This window comes from Atractosteus spatula, chromosome 7, assembly GCF_055471065.1.
Source record: "Atractosteus spatula isolate fAtrSpa1 chromosome 7, fAtrSpa1.hap1, whole genome shotgun sequence".
Taxonomy (NCBI): domain Eukaryota; kingdom Metazoa; phylum Chordata; class Actinopteri; order Semionotiformes; family Lepisosteidae; genus Atractosteus; species Atractosteus spatula.
Genome location: NC_142712.1, coordinates 36140838 through 36163810, shown reverse-complemented (window position 1 = coordinate 36163810; position 22973 = coordinate 36140838). Strand labels below are relative to the sequence as shown.

The window sequence follows — 22973 nt, the reverse complement described above, 5'->3', positions numbered from 1 at the left end:
CGTTTCTCCTTGTAGTCATCCATGTAATCAAGTAGCCATCACCCACGTGCTAACCTGATCTCTTCATTGATGGCATCCAACTGCTCCTGCAACATCAATGCCAATGTCTGGGCGTCAGAGTGCCCACTTGGTGAAAGCAGGTCAGCTGAGCTGAAGATTGTCTCGTGGTCATCATCATCAATGTCAGAGAGCTCGGGGTCGCTCTCTACCAGGTGGGCAACGCTGGCTCGGACACTGGGAGGCTGGGACCGTTCCCAGTCCTGGTCAATCACAGGGAGAATCTACAAAACACAGCATAGCTCTTAGCAACACAACAACTGTGGGAAAAACAGAAGGCACAGGCCCAGAAAAGTACAGCAAAATATCACTAACACAAACATTTTGGTTTATACTAAAATGAAAGGCATAGATCTGAAACCTAGAACAACAGTAGGTTTTATAAAAATTTGTCTTAAGAAATTAAAACTTTAGTTTTCTACTATTCCATGCCAGTAATTTCATCTTAACGAACCACTCTTTATAAAGCGCAGAACACAAATCTCTAAATTTCTCTGTGCCATGTGGTGTTTTATATTTTCTTACTTTTAATTAAAATAAGTCTAACTTGAACATCATTTGAAGCTTTAATCCATAATTATCCATAATACGTTTTAAAAACTTACATTTCAGAATCCAAATGGAAGCCAAAATTCAAACAAAAGGATGTTAAATATGCAGTTGAGGAAAAAGTAAAATGAGAAAGCATAGTAATAAAATACACGACTCAGTTTTGTCATGTCAAAGAACCTTACTAACCACTTTTATTTACATACCCTTACAAGTACAATTATTTTTTAAATATTTCAGCATCCAAATCATCTGACATTTTGCTCCATGCTGTTATTTTCAGTCACACATTTTGGTCATACACAAGCCCATTGCTAAAGATAACTGCTCTGGCACATTTATTTTTTCAGTCATTTTACTGTACATCAGCATTCTTTTGGAGATTACAACAAAACCTGAATTGATTATGCTTCATTTTTGTGTCTTTTCACCATATGTTCGCACCTTTGTGGGCTCGTCTCTCAGTGCTGCCAGTCGGCCCTTCTGCGCTCTCCGAATTACTGCTGTGGTGCCAAAGTGCTCAGCCTGGGCATCTACCACCGAGCCAATGGAGAAGCGCAGGTCTGTGGCACTACCCACCTGAGACCTGAGCACAGGGCAGAAGCAGACGTATTATCATTTCCTATAGTCACCAGGCAATAGGAGACCGCTTATGAGGAAAACACATACTGCGTTTCTGAGTGTTGCTGCTCTATTTGAACAGTCTGATGGATGCCTTATGAAGGAAAAAAAACAACTATAGAGTTACTAAGAAGGCATATTGGATGAAAACTGACAAGACACATCAGGAAAGGCTTCTTGAATGACTGGAAGTTTAGCAATATAATCTTCGACACTGTGTGATTTCGCACACAGGATGGACACAGAGAGCTATATTTACCGTGGATGTGTGCCATCTCCAAAAGCGCCACTTCTCCTTTTCAGATGCTCAACTTCAGCCCTCAATTTTTCCATTTCATTTACTAGGCGTTCCTGAAACATTAGTTAAAAAGTTAAAAAGATACAGAACTCCTAATGGAATACTGCTGTACATACTGCTATATACTGTACTGTACATCATGCTGTATAAACTGAATCTAACATTTATTTTTCGCTATTTTTATTTTGTCATCCTTTATACAGTATTTCTATAAGGTTCAAGAAACCACTATTATTTTTTTACATAAAATACAACATTAGATTATTTTGTACATATGTTAGTTTTAAATTTAGTGAGTAAAAAACACGTTTTCAGAGATACCGTACCTTTGTGTGATGATACTCTTCAAGTTGCTTTTGTGTATTTTCCAAATCTTGAATAAGAGTGTTCTACAAAAAAAGAAGCTATATAAAAGTAATACAGGAATGATAAGACATCCTAAAGGTTTAACTGATTAACTCCAGCAAGCACTGGGGGCTAGGGCCTATTCTCTCAGTCACTGATGGTATGGGTGGAAACTGGACACACAGTCAAGCTCTGAAGGGAAAAAAGGAACATGGTTTAACTGGAAAATTCCAAATACTAAACCTCCTACAAAAACAAAATGTTTATAAAAAGACAAACCGAAGCTGAAACAATGCTTAAGATCTAAGTAGCAGAGCTGACAGCTTTGTGCAACTCCAGGTTCTTCCTTGCAGCAGTCTTTGAGAGATCTGTGAGGTTTTCTGCAATATCCATCCATTGACAGAGAGCATCTTATTACTTATGAAGGTCATGATAACATAGAGACACTCAGGGGTGACTGGCACAAAGAGGGACAACACAGTGGATCTGACTCCAGTCCATTGCAAGGCACAACCCCAGGGACAGTTTAGCATCCCTTTTACAATTAACCTAGTTAGCCTGTCTTTAGAAGGTGGGATTCAATCTTTGAGGTGGATCTGAAGCTGTTCATTGATTTAGTACACAAACAAAATCCACACAGGCATGGGGAGAATTAGCAAACTCCACACAGAAGGTGCCCCAGTCGGAAACCTAGGACCCAATAGCGATGAGGCAGCAGTCACTGTGATGTCCTTTTAAGACCACTTCAACACAATGGTAAATTAGCAGACAACAGAGACCCAACAACTGAATATCTCCTAGAATATTACTACCTCTTGCCAAAATGGAGATAAAGTCCAAATACTGTTAAAACTGTGAATACTGTAAATACTGCGAAAGAAGAAAACCCCTGAATCGTCTCATGTTCTCACCTTGTCCTCGAGAGCAGCCATTCGTTCTTTGAGGTGGAGCTGCAGCCGTTCGTTGGATTCTGTCAGGAGGCGGTCAACGGTGTCTGAAAGACGTTTGTTGTGTTCTTCGTTCATTTTTTCTCTCTGCCTGGCCTGCCGCAGTGAAATACTAAGTGAGAAAGAAGCTGGTCGAACCTTGTGCATGACCTCTAGCATATCCTCCGACACACAACTGGTAATGAAGAGAAACTGACAGCTTTTTGATATATATTTAAAAAAAGAATAGTGCTTCATTCAAGGCAAAACATTAAAGCACAGACTGAGTGGACACACTGATCTTTAGCGCTGATCCGTTGCCAGGTCAGTACTGTATCAAATGGCTTCATGTAGCCTTGTCAGAACTAAAGGCCACACATCTGAAATAAATCCCTCAATGCTATGTACACCAATATTGGGAAGACTTCAAAAACTCTGAATCAGTAACAAAAACTTGAATTTTATTTTACTTTACTGGGTATTTTTTTAGTTCTATTCCATATGGACATATACATTTGGAATAGAATAATTTGACAATGTGAAGTTTGTTCAAATCAAACAACTCAAGTATTGTGTTGTAACTTAAATGTTCACATATTGCATTATGAGAAAGCTTCCAGCAACTGTTCATAAGCAGAATAACCAGCAGGTGGCACAATACATCACAAAGAGGTACTCACAGTTCAAACATGTCTAATACTGTACTGAGCAATAAGGCTGCAGCATTGAAGCGTTCTCTGCTACTAGTACAGCAATGTAGCCAAAAGTACCAAACACAATAACAAAACTATAGTCAAGAACGACAGCTGTAGTTTGGATCAACTTACTAATATTCAATTATAAAAAGTAAGTTTAGCATGCTAAGCATATAGCACATGAATACTGAAATTTGCAGAGGTTCATGCATTATGCATTCATAGTCATATAAATACAATTTGATTAATGACATATGAATTCTGTATAATGATTAATTGAATGAGACAGTTTGATTAAAATTGCATGAGGTCATGTCAAAAACTCTTACACAGAATTGAAGTGAAAATGGTTCCTGCACTGAAAATGATCGTACCTGTTAATGCCTCTAATGACACTTGTATAATGGAATAATGACTGAGGAATGAGAAAATATTGTATGCATATGTTACAGTATAAGCCTGTTTTTTAGGACAATAGGTCTAAATTTCTGTAGTGCTGGACAAGACTTGAACAGGCCTATGATGCAATTCAATCTACAGTATACCCTTTGTAGATGAAAATGAACAGATTACATTTAGATTTAGAGGTCTTCAAGCCTTTTCAGAGGTTACACTGCAGCACACTAACTCAACAAAAGCAAATGCTTTCAAGTAAACATAATTATCTGTTCTCTGTGAGGGAAATTAGGAACGCATGAATTATTCAGAGCCTAAATATAACAGCCAATTGGGTTGAAAGAGAGAATTGAGGTTACTGTTGGGAATGTGTTGAGATTCCAGGTACTTCAGGCTTCAGGAAAGTGGAGGAGACACTGCAATAGAAGAGCTTAACTTTTCAGATCAGAACAGGTAACAGAAAGACAACCTGACACAACTGACAGACACAAGAGCTCCTGGTATTGAGTACAGTATTTTGTGCTGCTACAGCTCAGTCACAGATCTGTAGAGAATATGAAAGGACTCCCAGGGTCCACTTTCATAACACTGCACAAAATACAGATGTCAAGGATGAGACCTAGTGCACTTGATGGAGCTTACCAGGCAATCCACAGTACTACTTAATTTAGCAGTAAATAAGATAATCATGCTATCCACTAGCTAGTACCATTATCAGTATCCTCAGTGCTCACACTAAGCAAACCTGCTGCAGACTGACTCATCCTTTCTGTGCTACATTGCCCAAATATTTCCGCTTATTTATGTTGTAATATTGAACACCTACATCTTCATTTACTCACAACAGCAATCAGAACGGAACTCACAACAGCAACAGAAAATTCACAACAGCAATCATCTAAACACTGGGTCTAAGCCAGGAAACCACAGCTGTATTTTAGACTCCCTGGCTGGAATTGAGTACATTATGTTTCATTGTGAAATATCTATAGACAGGGAGAAGTGTTTTTGGGTTTGTATTCACATATCCAGTTAGTGACATCTAACAAAAATTTAAGCTTCTGGATTTTAAGGGAGCAATTACAATCAGCATTCACAAGAGAAGCTCTTAAATGTATCTACTGTATATGAGTATATAATCATGAAAGTATTGAATCCTGTAGTCATTAAACACTGATCTAATCTATTTACAATTAAAACAACTTTAGTCAATATATTTTTTTCCAGTTAAATTGTAATTATTTTAGATTAATACAATCAGTTTGGGTTTCCTTAGGACATGATATTTTCATTCACAGGTCAATTACTATTTTCACAAAGTCTGAAAACACAAAAAAAAACAATTTACACATGACCTCTGAAACTAGACATAACCAACACCTAGAAAACTATTTCTTTCAATATAATTTTACCCAACTGTAAGTAAATGTTGACATGGCATTCATAATTGTTAACTTAGCATTATAAATGCATTCAATGGTAAAGGATGTCACCTAGTGTGGATACTGTGTGATCAAGGACAGTCTAATAAGTGCCTGATGAAGATCTAGTATAGTATTCAAAGTGTGGGAGAAGCTTGGTGTTGTTAGGGGCCATCCAAATACTATATAATAAGCTCAATATACTGCACATCGTAGTTAGCCTGCTGATTATGTACAGTACATGTATGTTTGTATTTTGGTGCATGGATGGTGTTTTGTCATGTAATAAATGGTACAATTCTGCACTTAATTTTTCATAAAAGAAAAAAAAAATAGTCCTGAGTTCCCACATGCTTCTGCTTTTTATCCTGCTATGAAGCTGTTGATGCTCTTGGTCAATGGTTGCTATGTGTATGTTCCAAACTAAAGATCCATACATGATACATGGTATATGGAATGATTAGATACAATCAAAAGCAGCTCTGTTCAGGCTAATTCAATCATTTAAAGTTGGCTAAAAACTTTTTTTTGATGATATATTATTTGGATGGCCCCTTACCGCGCCTGTTGGGCCCAGTATTGGCTTTGGAGAGGCGCACACATTGGGAGAGTGCTGACTAAAGCTCCCCTCAGGATTTCTGTCTGAGAACCCACTCACTCTGGCAAGCTCCTGGTTCTTCTCCTCCAGCTGGGACTCCAGCTGCCTCAAGCGCTCTTCAATATTGCCGTGTCGCTCTTCCGCCTGGAGGGAAAGGAAAACATTAGCGTCGGGAACTGAAAGACAGAAAACAGACACGGAAAACACAATTTCATGTGTTCCTGAACCTCTTCAGAGGTGGTTTCCCACCACCAATGACTAATAGGTTTTCCACACAGATACTCTATTCTGCCACACTAGGAGAACAGCCCAGTGCCTTGGTAGAAACAGTACAAGCTGGACCAAACGCAAATGGAAAAGCCTCTCTCTTCCCAGAATTCATGGAGTCATATGATAATGACTCCAGTACTTCACTGCAGATGTTAACTAAACTTGAAAAGATTAAACTTATTTGTGAAATGGTCGATACATGTTTAATACAGTACATGAAAAATGGTTAAAGTCCAGCAAGAGGACCCAATTCGCTGTTAAATTATGTTGTATTTTTGTTCCAAAAATCTCCTAATCAAAAGAATTTGTGCATGATGTTTTTGGTGAATATTCAAATGAAAAACAACATGATATGCATTCCCTCCTGTTTTCAAGCAGCATGTCTCCATTGTGTATTATGGCATAAAAAGGCACTAGAACATACTGCATGAGCAGAATACAGATACAGTGCAAGGATAGAAATAACTGTATCCTTTTATTTGTAGGGTGGAATACCCAACACCATTCATACTTTAATTTTGTATTATTTTATAAACAGCTTCACTGTTAACTATGTATAAACTGTGTGACCATGTGGAAGACATTTTCCTCTAAAACAGGACTCCCAGCAGTACTGCCTTATTTGAAACTGTGGTATTTGTGAGATCAGTCAATACACAGGTTCAGCTTGAAAACTAGAGAACACACAAACTTAGTAAACAAGCCAATCAAGTATGAACAAGTTTGGAGACAGTGTGTACTATAAAAGATGTTCATCTGTAGTGTGTACTGGACTAGCATGTATTCCAAATAATCTAAGTGCAAAACATTTAGCAAAAAAGGGCTCAAGTCAGATACTAATTAATACTTACAGAAGTGACACTTTTCTCTTATTAAAACAACATTCCAGTTGTATTCTTTTCTGTTGTTTTCATTATATTCATCTCTATAAATTCACAACTCTTCATTGCAAAATGTAGATATTTCTATGCACGGTAAGGTTAATTATATAATTATGGATTGTAACAAAGTGCTGCCAGAGACTGGGATAGAAAGACCCATTCTGTCTAGTGGTAGGAGAGGTATACTCTGAAAACACATCACTTTCATATCACTCCCACACAGAAGATGCTCTATAAAATTTGACTAAACAGGGGCAGCATGAAAGGATGACATTACACTTTGTCTTTAGATTGTACACAAACAAAACTTAAGAACCTTAAAACGGGTTACAAATGAGAGGAGTGTTAGTTGATCTAATTGATCTGAGAAACCCATCCATCCATTTCTTGAAAGAAGCCAAGGGTATCAGCAAGTATATGAGTTTCGGCAACATGGCTGGATAGCATGATACTTATTTCCAACACTCAGCGTAAGAAGGTTTTAAATGCTCTTTGCTTTAAGTAGTTGCTAGTAGCTATCAGTTGTGTCCTCTGGTTTGTGTTTTACTGTTGATTGAATGAAGAGACCCACTGGGTTGACTGTCAGTGCCTTTGAAGATCTGTAATCTTCTTGGCTTCTTTGATCCAGAGAATGTATCTGATTGCTCATTTTTAGTATTGTTTTTACTTAAAGGTGAGTTATCCAGTTTAAACATAACATTTGTTTATCTAAACAGTACACTTTTTAATCTGTTAAAAATGTAAGGCTTTGCTCAAATAAATTCAAATTTACAACTACCCTTGATATTAGCTTAGTATTTCAGTTAAATCACCCAGTTTTGATCACCAGTATATAAACTGGATACTTATATAAACTGAATTTATATATAAATAAAGGCGTATTAAAACACATGACTCTAGAATCTTTGGCACACCAGGCATCTGACACTGTAGTTTTAGCAACACTTATTAAAAGACCACAGCAGTCACAGATTAAGCTTCTCTATGTTTGGTCTTTTTTCAGGAGACAGATTAGTTCTGGTGAGTCAAACCCTTAATGGACTTTATCACTTTCTGACAGAGAAAGAAACTTGCTAAATGTTTCTCTGTGGATTTAACCATGAGCTGAGGGATGTATTCAAGGCAGTGGGCACTCGTTAATTTTAACCTCTCAGAGCAGATCAAGGGTAAAACAGCTTCTTAAAATAGCAAATAAGAAAGCTGAAAGTGTCTGGATGGAGCCTGAAAAGAATCTATCAAACATTGTTAGTAGTAATAATAACATCAGTAATTTTGATAATGATGATACATACTGTACATTTATTTCTATGATCTGTGCAAAAGGATTTGGAAAATCCCCTTCCCCAATATCTCTTCTAGTCCTTTTAATTTCTGTCAGGCACCAGATAGTTGTTTCTAATTCGAAACCCCTTGAAGGAAAATTACAACAGTATCAAAACACATTTTAGGTGTTAACTGAACATACAGCAATTCTCAAGATTATATTTGAAATGTGCATTATATGACATGCTCATTGTCCCAATTTGCTCAGATAAAGAATTAAAATTGAGCACTATTCAGAGCCAGTGGTGAGAAAATAAACACAGATGTAATGAGTTGAAGGTACGCTTTTTTGTCGATGGCTTCTACATGAGCCACAAGGTTCAGATATCATTAATGTGGTTGTGCCTTTTGCATTTTGTTACAGTTTTATTACCTGTTTGTCACAGGTAATACTATTTTTTCAAAAGGGGCCTACTACAAATGTAGTGTATTGTATAGGCGTTTAGACAAGGATGTTCCATGAGTTTTTGTGAACTTGCCTTGGTCAGCGCGGCCACTCTTTGAGCCAGCTCTGCCTCCACCTCAGGCAGGGTCTCAGCCTTGCGCATGGTCTGCTGCAGCTTCTGCTCTGCCAGCTCCAGAAGTTCCTGTAGGTGTCTGGTCTTTTCTTCGCTCTGCCAGAGGGAACGACACACACATACAGAATCATGCTGGGAATCAGCCAATAGCAGGGACAAATGCCAGATATACGTGCCAGCTCCTCTCCAGAAACAGACGCAGCTCAGACTAGATCATCTCTGCTTTGAAAAGATACGCATACACCACCTTCAGCCTGTAACATGTCAGACAGGATGTCTAGTGAACTGAGGATATGCAGGCCTCAGACACTTCTTAAAATACCAATACATTTCAGTTTAATGGTTTTATGCCAGTTAAAATTAGTTACACAATTACATAGCAATTTTCTTTCTATTTGCCATCCTTATCATTGAGTATCAGTGCTATACAGTGTCTGTATGCTACCTGGCGGTATAGAGACTCCTTGGTGGCCAGTTCATTCTCCAGCTTGTCATTAAGGTCATGGATCGATGTCGTCTCCCTCTGGGCAGCCAGGTAACGTTTTTCCAAAGTTGTAATTCTCTCTTCCATATCTTCCTTCTGTGCCATAGCCTAGGAAACAGGCATATACTGTAGTAAAAAAATAAACTCTGGGTCAAGACAACAGATGTGTAAATGCAATAAAGATAACAGGGTTGTGAAGAGCATGCATGCTTCATAATGTTTTTCAAAATCCAATATTTCTGAATACTCTTCTCAAAACACAAAGCAGAAGAGACGGATTTCTCAGGTATTTTCCTTTCAGCAGAATTTTCAGCTTTGCTTCTAAAGGGTTCAAAATTTCTAAATGGAACAAGATGAGTTCTATTCATATATATACATACCAGTCTTTGGTCATTAGAATGAGCACTCAAGCACCGTATCGAAACAAACCGCTATTGAAACTCAGTTAGAAAGGCAAATAAAAATCGATGCAAAATGAAACCAGGGGGAAATCAGAAATATGCCACAGGACTGTGCGGAAGGAAAGTGGTGAGTCAGCAGTGAATACAAGTGATAAACAGTCCTATTGGTAAAAGCCAAGCTCCCAGTTTGGAGATGCTGTTCCCTGATTGATCACCCTCACCTCCCTGATGTCTCGCTGGTACTTGCTGCTGAGCTCTTCGCTCTTCAGGAGGTCCTTGCGGGCCGTGGTAAGGTCTGTCTCCAGCTCTGCCACCCGGGTGCTCAAGGCACTCACTCGCTCCTTGCTCTGCGCCAGCTCCATGTTGGCTTTGTCCAGAAGCTCCTGCAGCTCCAGAGTGCGGCTCACCTCATCATGGGCGTCAATGGAGCCATTGGGCAGCCTCTTAAATCACAAGACAACACACCCACAGTGTGCATGAACTGAAAGACATTAGTTCTCTAGTTCTTCTCTAGTTCTTCCCTCATCCTTAAACCTCAATCATAATATCCTAGTTCTGGTTCCCTCTTGGTTCCCTATGGGTTGTAGGTGAATTCCGTTTTTTTAAACCAAAATCTTGATGTACGGTAGGAGCTGAGACTCCAGGTTTTTTTCTTTTACAAAGGCATTTACAATTCTGATAATGAACCTTACTAGTCACTCATTGTGTACGTGTTTGAGTCAATCAATGAAAAAAGAGCTGAGCAGTTAAAATGATCAATTCAGATGTTCCTTCTTTGTAGTCCCATGTGGTTACTGCTGTAGAGGAACTATCCTTTATTCTCCAAAGTTTAGAATACACTTCAAATTAACAACAAAATGTATCTTGATGGCAGGAGATGTATTGGCCCACTTCCCTATAAGGGCAAATCTTTTTAGACTGAAGCAACTATTTCTACAGTACTTAATGATTTTTTTATCTTTCTTTGTTCTTGGGGTAATTTAGAAAAATAATTATTTATTATTTAATATTGTAGTGCCACGCGGGGCTCTTTAGCCATGCACACGCTAGGTGGGCTGAGAACAGCGCCTGGGGGCGGGACTACAGGACTGTATATAGTGGGGCGGAGGCTGGGAGACAGCCTCTTCCCTTCGTGTGTGTGTATGTTAGTGAAGGTGCAGCGCTGTAACCCCTGTCCCTGTGTGTGTACTTTTCCCTGGTTCAAGTTAATAAATGTGTTGTTCAACCTAGTTCCCTGAGTCCCATGCCTGCTCCATTCCGTACCAAAGCCCGCGGCCGTTACAATATCAACTGTTTGAAATGTGGTGTTGGTTTACATCAAAGTAAAAATGCTCAAATAATTTTACGTCATTATATGTCATTAAGTACTATAAGTATAAGAATACTGTTTTTTTTCCTTTATAGTAAGACAGTACTACTAACCTTTGTGTCAAGGCTAAGTAAGTAATACTTTCTTAGACCATTAAACTTAGAGATGTTGGATTATCCATAAATGTTCAGTTATTTTTTTATTCAATGTGGCTTTATGGCACAAACTTAAAGTATGGAAAAGTTAATTATTAATTAATCGATTTTAAGACTATGTTGCTTTAAATGTACACTACAAATTTAAAAAAAGTATTAGCATTATGGGGCAGGGATTAAAAAGATCCCCATAGGTTGTACTGGCCCTAGGAAGAATGAGTATTAAAACCTGCACTTCAGTAAGCATTGGCTTTGCGGTAGTCAGCTGTCCAATGCAATGATTAGTACAGCTTGTTTGATCAAGTACTGTAGCTGTGTGAGCAAGTAGTTTATGACAGAATTTGAAATAAAGGATAAATGGAAGAATATTACACAAGTAGAGAATAGAACCAACTACTGAGATGCACCTGCGACTACTGCTACCATTTCAAGACAATATAGTTTTTCACCATATTTACCAAAATCTGGTCTGTGTAAATAGTCAGACATGAGCCTTGGTCATTATGGCATGAATCATGTCACTGATGCAATGCAGTCTGCATACATTAGACATCCTTAATAATTTTCCTTTCATCTTGTATCAGACAGTTAGCTGAATTTGTGCAAAGAGTGTTTCTTCAATCCTGTGATTTACAGTGAGATTTAAAAGGCAGCTATCTGCACCATGCTACTGTATATTGTCTTTATTAGTGTTTTTTATCCCTAATGATGGTATAAGGTTGAGCTACAGATAGGCCCTTTCACTCTATGCAGCTGGCCTTTTTATTTAAAACTATGGCTCTTACCCATCTTGGCACTCTAACAGACAAAAGAATGTTTGAGACTGTGTGTGGGGCTATATTTGTCCATTGCCATGTCTGAAATTAAAGCTGAGACATTCCTTCTACAGTATATGATGCTGCACAAATGGAAATCCAACAGTCTAAGCTTTACATCATAGGTCACTGGTTTCACATGTGATGGAGCTCATTAAATACTTGAGCCATGGACAGAGACGTAATCCCTAGAAACCTTTATAGATCTGAATTGTTCACCAACAGGAGGCCAGACTTCTGGAATGGTGGGGTTGTTGTTTCAGAAGAACTGTGTGACTCAGGACTGGGAGGTGTGCAGTTTTAAGCAAATGAGTGGTGCAAATCATATTATATAATAATATTATCTACATAATGTTACATTTAAAATAGTGAGCAGACAGGTTTATTAAATGAGTGAGTAGTATTGCTCCTTAACAAAGCAGAGTTCAAGTCATGTGACTTGATATTTGAGTTTTAGTTCAACTTAGAACATAAGAACATATGAAAGGTTACAACCTAGAGAAGGCCATTCCGCCCATCTAGGCCACTCGGTTGTGATTCTAGTTCAATTCAGGATCTCATCTCTTTCCCATTTACAAAGAGCTACAAGGAACATGCTTTCTGTTTGTGTCTCTGCTGGCTTGTCCTACACAATTTCAGAAGCCAAAAATAATGGAAAGATGATTTTCCAAGTATTGGGACTGTATTACTTTTCTGTAACTGAACACTTTTGTCTAAAGAAACTGTGGTTTATGTCAAATATATAGACGTAAAAGTTGTGTTTATTAGTATAGAAATTCAGTGAAATTCAGTGTAGAGCTGCTCATTAAATTATTATATCAAGTTTTCTTTCTAAATTGGGTATACAACATCCCATAATTTGCTTGATGGTATATTTCAAGCTATAAAGAAAAGGTGTTTCTCCTCTCTCATACTACAAACTCTAATCTGCATTACAGTGTTTCTTCCAAACATTTACTTGTTCATTTTTAATTTTAAAATACTCATGCTGTGTGCTGAAGTTTTAATGATTTGACCTAAAAAAAAAAGAAATGAGATCCATTGGAGTGATGTTCAAAAGAGGCTGTTTCATGTACTCCTGCCCAAAACAGAATTAATCAGTAGTGTTAATTAAATAAACCTTGAGGGACCTCAGTCAGATGGCACTGTGGATTGGCTCTTCCTAGTACAGAAATCACTGTTCTCTCTTCTATAAGTGATTAAAATACACAAAAGTGTAGCATCTTACAGGAAAACCAGTTTTCAGATTCTTATAATGTATGCATCTACAGTTACAGGTTTAGTACACAAATATTTAAAATAATGGTTTCTTCTTGAATTTCGTGTGCATTCTTGTTTTTCATTCTAAAAATTACAGTTCTGTCAGGTACAGTATGTCATCTTATGTAAAACAATAAAACTGTAACTGTAATCAAAAAGTTGTAAAATTGCACATTAATCAACAGTTCTAAATCCATTAAGATTCCACCTCACAACAAATGACACTGCAGAGCTAAAATGTTTGTAAACTTTAAGAAGATAGCATTGTTTGAAAAACTGTGATTTTAAACAAAATGAGTCCAGACCCAAAATATATCCAAATCAGATATAAAACATCATTTCTTCACAGACCTTCCCTCCCACAGTTATTCAGTGGTGTCAGAATTCTGCCAGAATTCTTTCCTCTTTGTTTGATATGCATCTCACTGTGTATTGACTCACTTGTACCTCACAAATTTGCAGTGCACAACATTTGCAGATGTTCCGACTCTTTTTACCATTAGTGTTATGAAATGGATTTTAACCTTCTGTCAATGCATTTAAGTGTCATAGCTCATGATACCAGCTCATGGCATCATCAAGACAATCAAACAAAACAAAGGTTCAGAAAAATTTAGTTTCTAATTTCTGCAATTTCACTCATGGGATCAATAAAGTATCTACTGTATCTTAGACCATACCTTTTAAATTTGTTGACTTATCATAGAACAGCCTTAAATTGAACAGAGTTACAGCCTCCAACTGCCTGTCCTGCCTACAGTAACGTTCTAGTTAAGAAGCTTAAACACTTCAATTTGTTGAAATCAAAACCTAACCTTTTGACATTACTTTCCTATATCTGCCTGCAGCTGATACAGTACATTTCCATCTCATAGACTGTGTTGTTTTAGTTTTACTTCTCTTCAGCCTTTTGAGATTCCTCAACATGGAACTTTGTGCAATTGCATCTCATTGTTTAGACCCCTTCAATGGCAGGTTTGGGACAGTTCATACAAAGAAATACACACACTGTGCTGTTGGAAAAATAGTCCCATTAGAAGACTCATAAATTAATAAAAGTAACCCTACATACCCGCTAAATGTTTCTACAGAATGTTTCCTTAGGATAGAAATATCAACATCTTTGTCAAGAAGCCCTTACTTTATGATCATCCCTTTACAAAAATGTTTTATATCTTTAAAAATGAACTTTTTAATCAATTAACTAAATACAATTCCCAAAAAATTGAAATTCTGATCCCCACACTATCTTTCAACATTTTAAAATATGCAAAAAGGTTTTACATAAAAAGCACTCAGAATATAAAGATGAAGATTTTTATATATTCATTGTTCTACACAAATGGACATCATGTAAGTGAAAGCAAGTGTAACTTATTAAATCCCAAGGGAGTATTAATTTCAAAGATCCCAAATGCTCCCCATATGAGCATTTTTTCCTAAAAGCACCTTTGCAACCAGTCGGATATACTCTTTCAATGCCAAAGTACCTCAATAATGAAATAGACTATCCCGTTTTGCTGGACTAATAGCAGAATTATATTTCAATAGGTCCGTCAAATTCTAATAACAAAAAAATTAGCCTTCAAATATAAAGGAATAGCACATTTAATACTTCGGTGTTAAGTTGTCTGGCTGAAGGAATGGCTCAGCGCTGGTGGGAGATCGGCTCTGTCACAACCCCCCTCATCTACAAGGAATGAACCAGGGAGCTGCTGCAAGGGTGCAGCAAGGGTGGAGGGAGGGGGGCCAGGAAAGATGTGCAGAGAGTTGTGTGCAACCAGATGGTATTTAAATACAGAAAAGGAGAAGTACAAGATTAGATTTTAACCTCCCAAACTTTGGTTAAATTACACATATATGTAACACGTGTGTTTTAAGAGGAATAAAGTGGACCGAGAATTAGATGCATTTGGGGGTGTTTATTAAGTACTAAGTGAGATTTGGTTTAAACCACTTGTCTGAGAGCCACCCCCCTGGCAATAGAGGGAAGAGCTTGGGACCCTCATGCAGAGCGAGAAGTTAACCATGGGGTGGAAGAGGGATGAATGAGATTAATTGAAAAAAGAGAGGGATTTTTGCATAAGAGGTACAGTATGTAGCTCTGAGAAAAGACTCTGGGAATGATTACAGTTTAGAACAGTTTGCACAAAAATGGTTGGTTGTAATCATTCCTCCTGAATATCAGTTAAGAACTTTAATTTAAAACCCCTGTTATCATAACAATATAAGCTTTACCACAAAGACACATTTCATCACATAAATAAGCCGTATTTGTCATAAAGACCTGTGTTCTTCGCCAAAAAGAGGGTTTGTAAAACCTGTTCAATTACAGTAATTGCTCTCTTACTCTGTGCACAACTACCAAAGCAATAAGTGTTAATAAATACTTAATAAGTTGCTTAAGCAGTCTGCATGGACTAACTTATCTCAGTTTCCACACTATACAAGAACTTGTCCTGATGGATCTTTCTGAAGATATCTTTCTGTGTCTGACTGTGTGATTGACAGGGTTATCTATTCTACAAGCTCAGCTGGAGGAGTAAAGTATGCAGACTGCAAATGGCTTAGTTTGATTCTCCTTTTGTAATTTAAGTATGGTATCCGAGATAAAGTACAGTGTCAGCAACCTACCTTCCATGCTGGTTTGGAAACAGCATCCATCCCATCCACAGAGTCTCCCTCAGTCTTGTCTTTCCTTTGCCTGACAGCGAGGAGCTGATGAACAGACAAGCAGGAGTAATAAACGCACAGCAATGTTGAGTCATGTTACTACAAAAACCCCAGAGATGAAACCCATTGGATTAGTGTTTGAAAACTGCCATGGATCATCATATAAGGCTGTACAATACTGAAGTCTACTGCCTGGGTTTGCTGTCTTTTTTGTGAAATTATTTCAGTCATCCAGTCAGTCTGTTCAATTCAGGGAGCTGACAGTAATGTACTTTTTTTTTCTTAAAAAGAGACATCAGCCTTGATTAAAAGACTGCTTTAAAGGCTTAATTTTTTAAACTTTATTTTACAAATCATTTGAACAAAAATAACAACAATACCAACTTTAAAACTCTTCCTTCATTACCTGTTTTTCAACATGGGTAATGGGCAGGGTAATATCTTTTCCAGCATGGTTCCTCAGACTCCATACTGGATGTTTACCTACTGTAGTTGTACACATCACCCTACATCCACATTGTATCTTTTCAGATGTCATTCAGCACAAACAAAGTTTCCAATATGTCTTAGCAACAACAAAATAGGTCACTGATTTTTTCGAAATTGTAGGAGTTTTCAGAAACTTACTGAAATGTAATTTGAGAAGGACACGAAAGTATGACAAAGTATTTCTTCTTCTGTCTTTCTGCTAAACCTAATCTCCAGCTCATAGAGAACTTTCAAATTGATAACTTTGTTCACTGCAACCTTACTGACATTAGATACCTTCCCCCAAAAACATTACTTTAAATTCCAGTAACCACTCCTTCAGACCAGATAAAGAGTGTCAGAGACTAAATGCACTATTGCTCTCAGTGATGATGTCTATGGAAAGATCTCATGACTACATATTATCTGTGTTCTGTAGTTGAATGACCATTGGGAAAACATTTCAGCCAAGATGGTTTAACACTCTCGCAAAATACAACTCTCCTATTGAGTTGCATCACCAATCATGGCTAGCTTGGTTACAAGTAAACTACGATACCCCGAAACCTGCTACTAATAAAGGGGATGTACAGTACAGTATTCACAGTGTATTTCGTGGGTCCTAATGACATTCTGAAGTTTTATACTCAGCTATTTTCAGTTTAGGCCTCTGGACACATCTATGTTATTTCCTTATAAGCTCTTTGATAATACTTAAGCCATGGTGACTGAGCCAGTTTTGTTTTTTGCTTAGGATGCAGTTCCTTTCTGCCAGAGTCCCGCATACTGAAAGCAACAGAGACAATCTCAGCGAGTGGTAGTGCTCGGGTTTTCTGCAAGACTTTCGTTTTTCATGAAGAGCTATTTTAAACACAGTACATAAAAGGTTGAACTGGAATTATACACTGCAGTTTGTCAATTAACTTTTGCCCAGGATAAAAGAACCTCATTTCAAGACGTTACATAACATCCATGGGTCAGATGAAAAGGATTTACTGCATCAGGTACCTAGAAGTAAGGAATATGCTTCCTGAAAGAAATAGCTTATGCCGATTCTGCAAGGTGTTTTTAAATAAAATGTTTACATGCTCTTTTTGCTTCTCTAAATTATTGTATGTGAAATCCACAAAAAGTCTTTATATGCACATAAATAATGTGAAGCACAAGATGAGGCAATCACCGAGGTGTGACCTCAGAAGTAAAAATAGAACTATTCATCTTATTATGCACTAAAACAACAACTAGAGGTTAAACAAGCACATATAAAAGACAGCAAGTATAAATGGCATCAGAAAAGGTGTGGAATTAGCCCTGTTTATTAATATGTATAACCAGCCAGGAATAAGAATGGACACCAGGAATAACTGGTTTCTACAAAAAAGGCAAGAGTAAATGAAAAAAACATGGAGCTGTATTAAAGATTAAGATACCATTATATTAATTAATCTGAAAGTTAATTAATATGAAAATCAATTAATTTGGAACTCCCAGTTGAATGTTCTGCACAAATTAATTGTCACTAATGCAATTAGTGAAACGTCTTTCACTGTAGGTTTCCTGACCAGTAATGGAGAGAATTAACTGGTTTCTGTAATCAAATTAGTTTTTTTCTCGTAACGTATACTAAAGCTGTAGTAGCTCCTTTCTCTGATAGGGAAGGAAAAGATTGTAACAAATTACATTGTAACAAAGGTACTGTAGTTCTTTTAGTTTCTTTTCAATGTTTAATAGTACTAAATCAGAAAACCTGAATTCACTACGGTGAAACAAAGACAAGGCTTCCAAAACTATGATAATTGTGCCAAATTGTGCCAATTGATTTTTCAATTAGTTGACACTGACTTTAGCAGGAGGATTTATCAGATGTCATATATTTTAAATGGAAGTCATTTTAGTCAACCCTAATTGGATGCAAATCCATTATGGGCAAAATAAGACATTAACAAATTTTAAACTAGCACAATTTGTAAAACAAACATGATGCAAATATGTAAAAACACTAATCCCATTACAGTTTCAATGCTTTACAATTGTTCTCATGGGAAGAAATGTGAAACATGTGGTATAATGTACATTTTGTTCAGTCCTAGGATTTTGCTGTGAGAAACTCCATCTCCTACTTGTATTTGTGATCATCTGTGGGCAGATACAATTGCCTTTCCCTTTTATTTGTGAATATAAATAGGACTCATTAGCACAACTGTAACGCAAACCACCAAAGTGAAAATACTTCCCTCTCTTTTCACTAATTTGATAGGTATGGAAACAGCTGTATGTACCGCTGGAGGCCTTGACCTAGATATCCTGTATTACAAACAACAAGGAAAAAAATCCCCTTATAATGGCTTTGCAAACCACAACATATACTTTTGTCAGCACTTTCTTGGATCCCAAGAGCTCTAATACTCCCTCCAGATTCACACAGCATTTGATATCTGACAAGTGAGCTGTGCTTTAACATCACACACCCCAAAGTGATATCAGAAAACAGAATAAACTATTGCTAGCTCATTCCATCTTAAGAGATCAGCATCTCGCAACTAAAACTTTAAACAGCAGTGGCAGTACTACAGTTACTTGCAAAAGCAAAGCACCATCTGTTTCAAGTGCTGTTGAACCCAATTCTGCTGGGCGACAAACTCATAACCTCCTTTAGCATTCTTTGCATAACAAGGAGCTCACACACTAATTTAACTCACAGATTATTTAATGATTACAGGTATTTTGGATGGGAATCATGTATGGCTAATTGTGTACCTTCTGTTTTATATCACAGCATTTGAGCACTTATGAAAGGCTGTAATGACTTTTATCCTTGTCAAATTAGGCAGAGGGAGCACCTTAGCCATTCCTGATGGAGAAGACCTCTTGGCTAGGTGAAGCAGGGGTAGCATATTTAGCTAGACACCAGATTCAAATTGCTTGCACAGGCTGCTCTTCATGTGCCTGATTCTGTACAACCAAAGCACATGCAAAAATCACTACCTCAATAAACTAGTTCCTTGATTCAGGAAGATCAAATGATCTTAAGAGACCTGGGGAAGAACATCATCTTTTAAACTTTAGACAGTTTGATTAATTAGTGCTAAATATTTACAGTATGTACAGAAGGTACTGACACTCTTCTGTTCTGTTTCCATTCCATTCCTGCTGCCCCTCTAACCCATGGCTGTCCATTCCTAGCTTATCTTAACTTCCTAATTTCACAAGACTTTGCTGATCCAGTTTAACAGCTGTTCCCAGTTCTTTAGGTTCTGGTGAGTGAAAGAGACCTCACTCAGAAAGGAAATAATCGAAATAAGGTTATACAGTAGTTATCTTTGATAGAAAGGAAGCGCTGTTACCTCTTGATTGGCAGATGCAAGCTGCCCCTCCAATGCCGTCACTCTCTCCAGCGCCACCCTCAATCTCTCACGTACCTAAAAGACAGAGAAAAGACTTCCTAATTGCCATTTCCTATCAAACGCTACAGAGTTTGGCACCAAAGTGCCATAAATTCCACTAATCCTTAAGAACACAAATTCAACACAATTTCCCAACCTTAATCTTACATCTTCTATAGCACAGTCTACTTCTACAAGTACCTGAAAGGCATTTGGTTTAGAATTTATATTTCATATAAGTTATGTTGCTTTTTCTATCTTCTAATTAATAAAAAATAAATAATATATACTATTTTATTAGTTTTTTTCAAATTCCTCAAAGGCTTCTTCAGGACATATCTTTCTGAACTTTAGAAAATGCTTGTTTTGATGTTTAGTGAAAAGCTGTTTTGAATCAATCAATAGTAAGCATTGTAAAAAGATATTTCCTCCAGACTGTGGTTCTTATTATTATTCCTTTGTCCAGGAGCACTTACTATGCATACAACTTTTGCATTAAATCTCATACTGTAGGTATGATAATATGCAAGTCCAAAAAATAAAATGTAAATAAGGCTAGCAGAATAATGTTTTAAAATCTCCTTAAATGGCTTTTTAATGACAGATTATGAATGTATTCTTTTAAACATTAGACAATGCATTTATTTTATGTATTTCTTCTATTAGAGCATTGTGTACGTACAGTTAGTCCAGTTACTCTCTGCAATAAGTTTTGAGCACTGAGAAGTATTTTAAAGAGGACATATTTAGAATGGTGCACAGAGAAAAAAAAAACAATTGGTCATATATTAGGCTACTAAGAGTTGAGGAAACAAGGTGATATACAGTATTTTAAGCAATTGAAGATAAACTGCTTCCCACCTTCTCATCTAGAGCCTTGTGATGCTCAAAGAGGGACTTGAGGGCTTTGAGGACCTCCACCTCACTGGAGACACCTGAGGGTGGCGGGGCTTGTCTCTTGACCACCGTCATCCTGAGAGACCGCTCGTGTCGCGACACCAGACACTCCAAATGCTCGAGGAGAAGCTTTGGCAGAGAAGAGGGCACTGTATGGTTAGTAATCCCTCAAAAGGAATGATAGACTTCATGTCCAATTAATAACTTATAAACATAGTGCTTTGCAGCTGTATAAGTACTTTAAACATACAGTAGGAGGGGGTTCATTTCATCCATCACTGAACTACAGCATCCACCTGAATGATATATGGCAGCTTCTACAAAGCAAGCCCAAAATAGAATTTAGCCAAGATACTACTTTCATGAACAGTGCCATTGGATTACTAACGACCAAGTAGTCATAGCTTCATCCAGTTTAATGTCTGAGACTGAAAAGTACCACATTCTGCTCCACCAACACCACTTGCACCTGCACACTGATTTTTCTTAGAGGTCTATCATTCCAGTACTAAGCAGACCCAGGCTTCCTAAGCTTCAAAGATCAGACAAATTGAAGCTCAAGGTGGTAAAGCTCTTGTCCAACACTTAAAAGCAAACGAACAAATTCTCACAGTGTGTGCTATCTTTGACAGCTCAAGTTGCAGACTGAGGATACAGCTGTAACTTCCCTGCAGTGACTAGTACCTGTCATGAGACTGCTAAGCAGCCAGAGATTTCTTCACACCCCATCAGTGTGATCATTCCAAAGTCAAGCTCTGTGTGCCCAACGCAATTTGTATCATTTACTGTATAGTTGGTGTTAATTACTATTCTAAAGAGACAGCCTTGAACCAGCTAACTAGAAACAAGCTAAAACGAAGGTCTCATAAATGTGTGCAAACATATTATAAAATTCAAAACTGCTTTCTGTGCTTTTCTCTTTATTAGACATTCTCTCTAAATAAATGTATTGCAATGTAATGATGAAAACATACCCCCTGAATTCCATTAGAAACGTTAAAATTCCCCCAGCATTCCCCATTCTGATTTTAACTGGTATCACTTTTTTACTAAGTAAGGTTGAAAACAAATTCTTACTTACAATGATGGTCTTGAGACCGATTTATGCAGCAGGCCATTAACTAGAGGAATTTGAGCAAAGCATTTTGCTCAAGGTTATAATAGTAGTACTGTACTACCAGGATTTGACCCCAGCACACTTTATTGTTCTGATCCATCATGACTTTATAGTTCTATACTTCTGCCAACATTAAACAGATTGTTAGACTGTACGTTAAATTGTACCATCTTACCCTAGTGTTGTTTCTCTCTGCTTTCAGCTCAGAGATCTCCTCTTCTTTTTCCAGAAGCTGCTCTCTGCAACCATTAAGCTCCTTTGTTAGTGTTGCGAACTCCTGCCAAGATACAATGACCTCCTGTTAAACTCTCGGCACTCTACACTTTGCATTGTTTTACAGTGATGCCTGCAAACAAATCAGTCCTCAATCCCAATGAGTGCAATACTGTACCTGCCTGAGACATCACCTCTGTAGACAAGAGAGTCTGCGATATGATATAAAAAATACCTCTTTGAAAGTTCTCTCTTGATGCCCTTTTAATTTGCTGTATTAGACATCAGATGAGTACATCACAGGTTGGGCTGCTTAGTTTCTTCTCTGTATTGATGTTGTATGTCTATGTTTGTCATGAAGATATACAATATGTTTTAGTACTGAGTAAGTTCTAGTTTTGGCACTATTTATCCCCTATGTTAAAATCTGTAACAGCTTGACAGAGTTCATAGCTTAAAGCTGGTAGCCTTGTAGACAGTAAACCTGATCAGTTTTGTTTCAGAACAGACTAAAGGACCCAAGGCACTAAACTCAGTTAACAGATGTTTGTTCTAATGTACTGAGGAAGTATTTATTAACTCTTTACAGCGTTCTTAAACAAACAAGAACTGCCAATGTTAGGTGATGGTTTCTTTATTGTTTGATGGGATGGATATGGTCCACATTGATTTTGACGGTTCTGTAAATTAACTTCAGATGAGAACATTTCACATTTGGCACAATCATATTTTTATATTTAATAATAATCTACTGTACCTCAAGAACAGTTTTCTACAACTAGTTTTCTCTTTTAATAATAACAAGTATTAACTGGATAGTATTTCTTTCAGATATCACAGTTAAAATTTTCTCAACCTACAGTATGTATTAATGTATAAAATAATGAAATAATGACAGAA

The 22973-nt window shown here is 37.3% G+C and overlaps 1 protein-coding gene across 1 annotated transcript in view; it reads right to left on the bottom strand.

Moving 5' to 3' along the window:
* The window catches only part of ppfia4 (PTPRF interacting protein alpha 4), a 122538-nt gene that overhangs the window by 27767 nt on the left and 71798 nt on the right, over positions 1-22973 (bottom strand). Inside the window, exons 2-14 of the mRNA XM_088920599.1 lie at positions 22036-22137; positions 20708-20872; positions 19808-19882; positions 15957-16040; positions 10005-10226; positions 9344-9490; positions 8860-8994; positions 5967-6050; positions 2782-2913; positions 1852-1914; positions 1487-1578; positions 1051-1192; positions 55-281 (exon numbers count right to left, since the gene is read on the bottom strand). Of these exons, the coding sequence (XP_088776725.1) occupies positions 55-281; positions 1051-1192; positions 1487-1578; positions 1852-1914; positions 2782-2913; positions 5967-6050; positions 8860-8994; positions 9344-9490; positions 10005-10226; positions 15957-16040; positions 19808-19882; positions 20708-20872; positions 22036-22137 (1670 nt within the window). The remainder of the gene's footprint in view (positions 1-54; positions 282-1050; positions 1193-1486; positions 1579-1851; positions 1915-2781; positions 2914-5966; positions 6051-8859; positions 8995-9343; positions 9491-10004; positions 10227-15956; positions 16041-19807; positions 19883-20707; positions 20873-22035; positions 22138-22973) is intronic.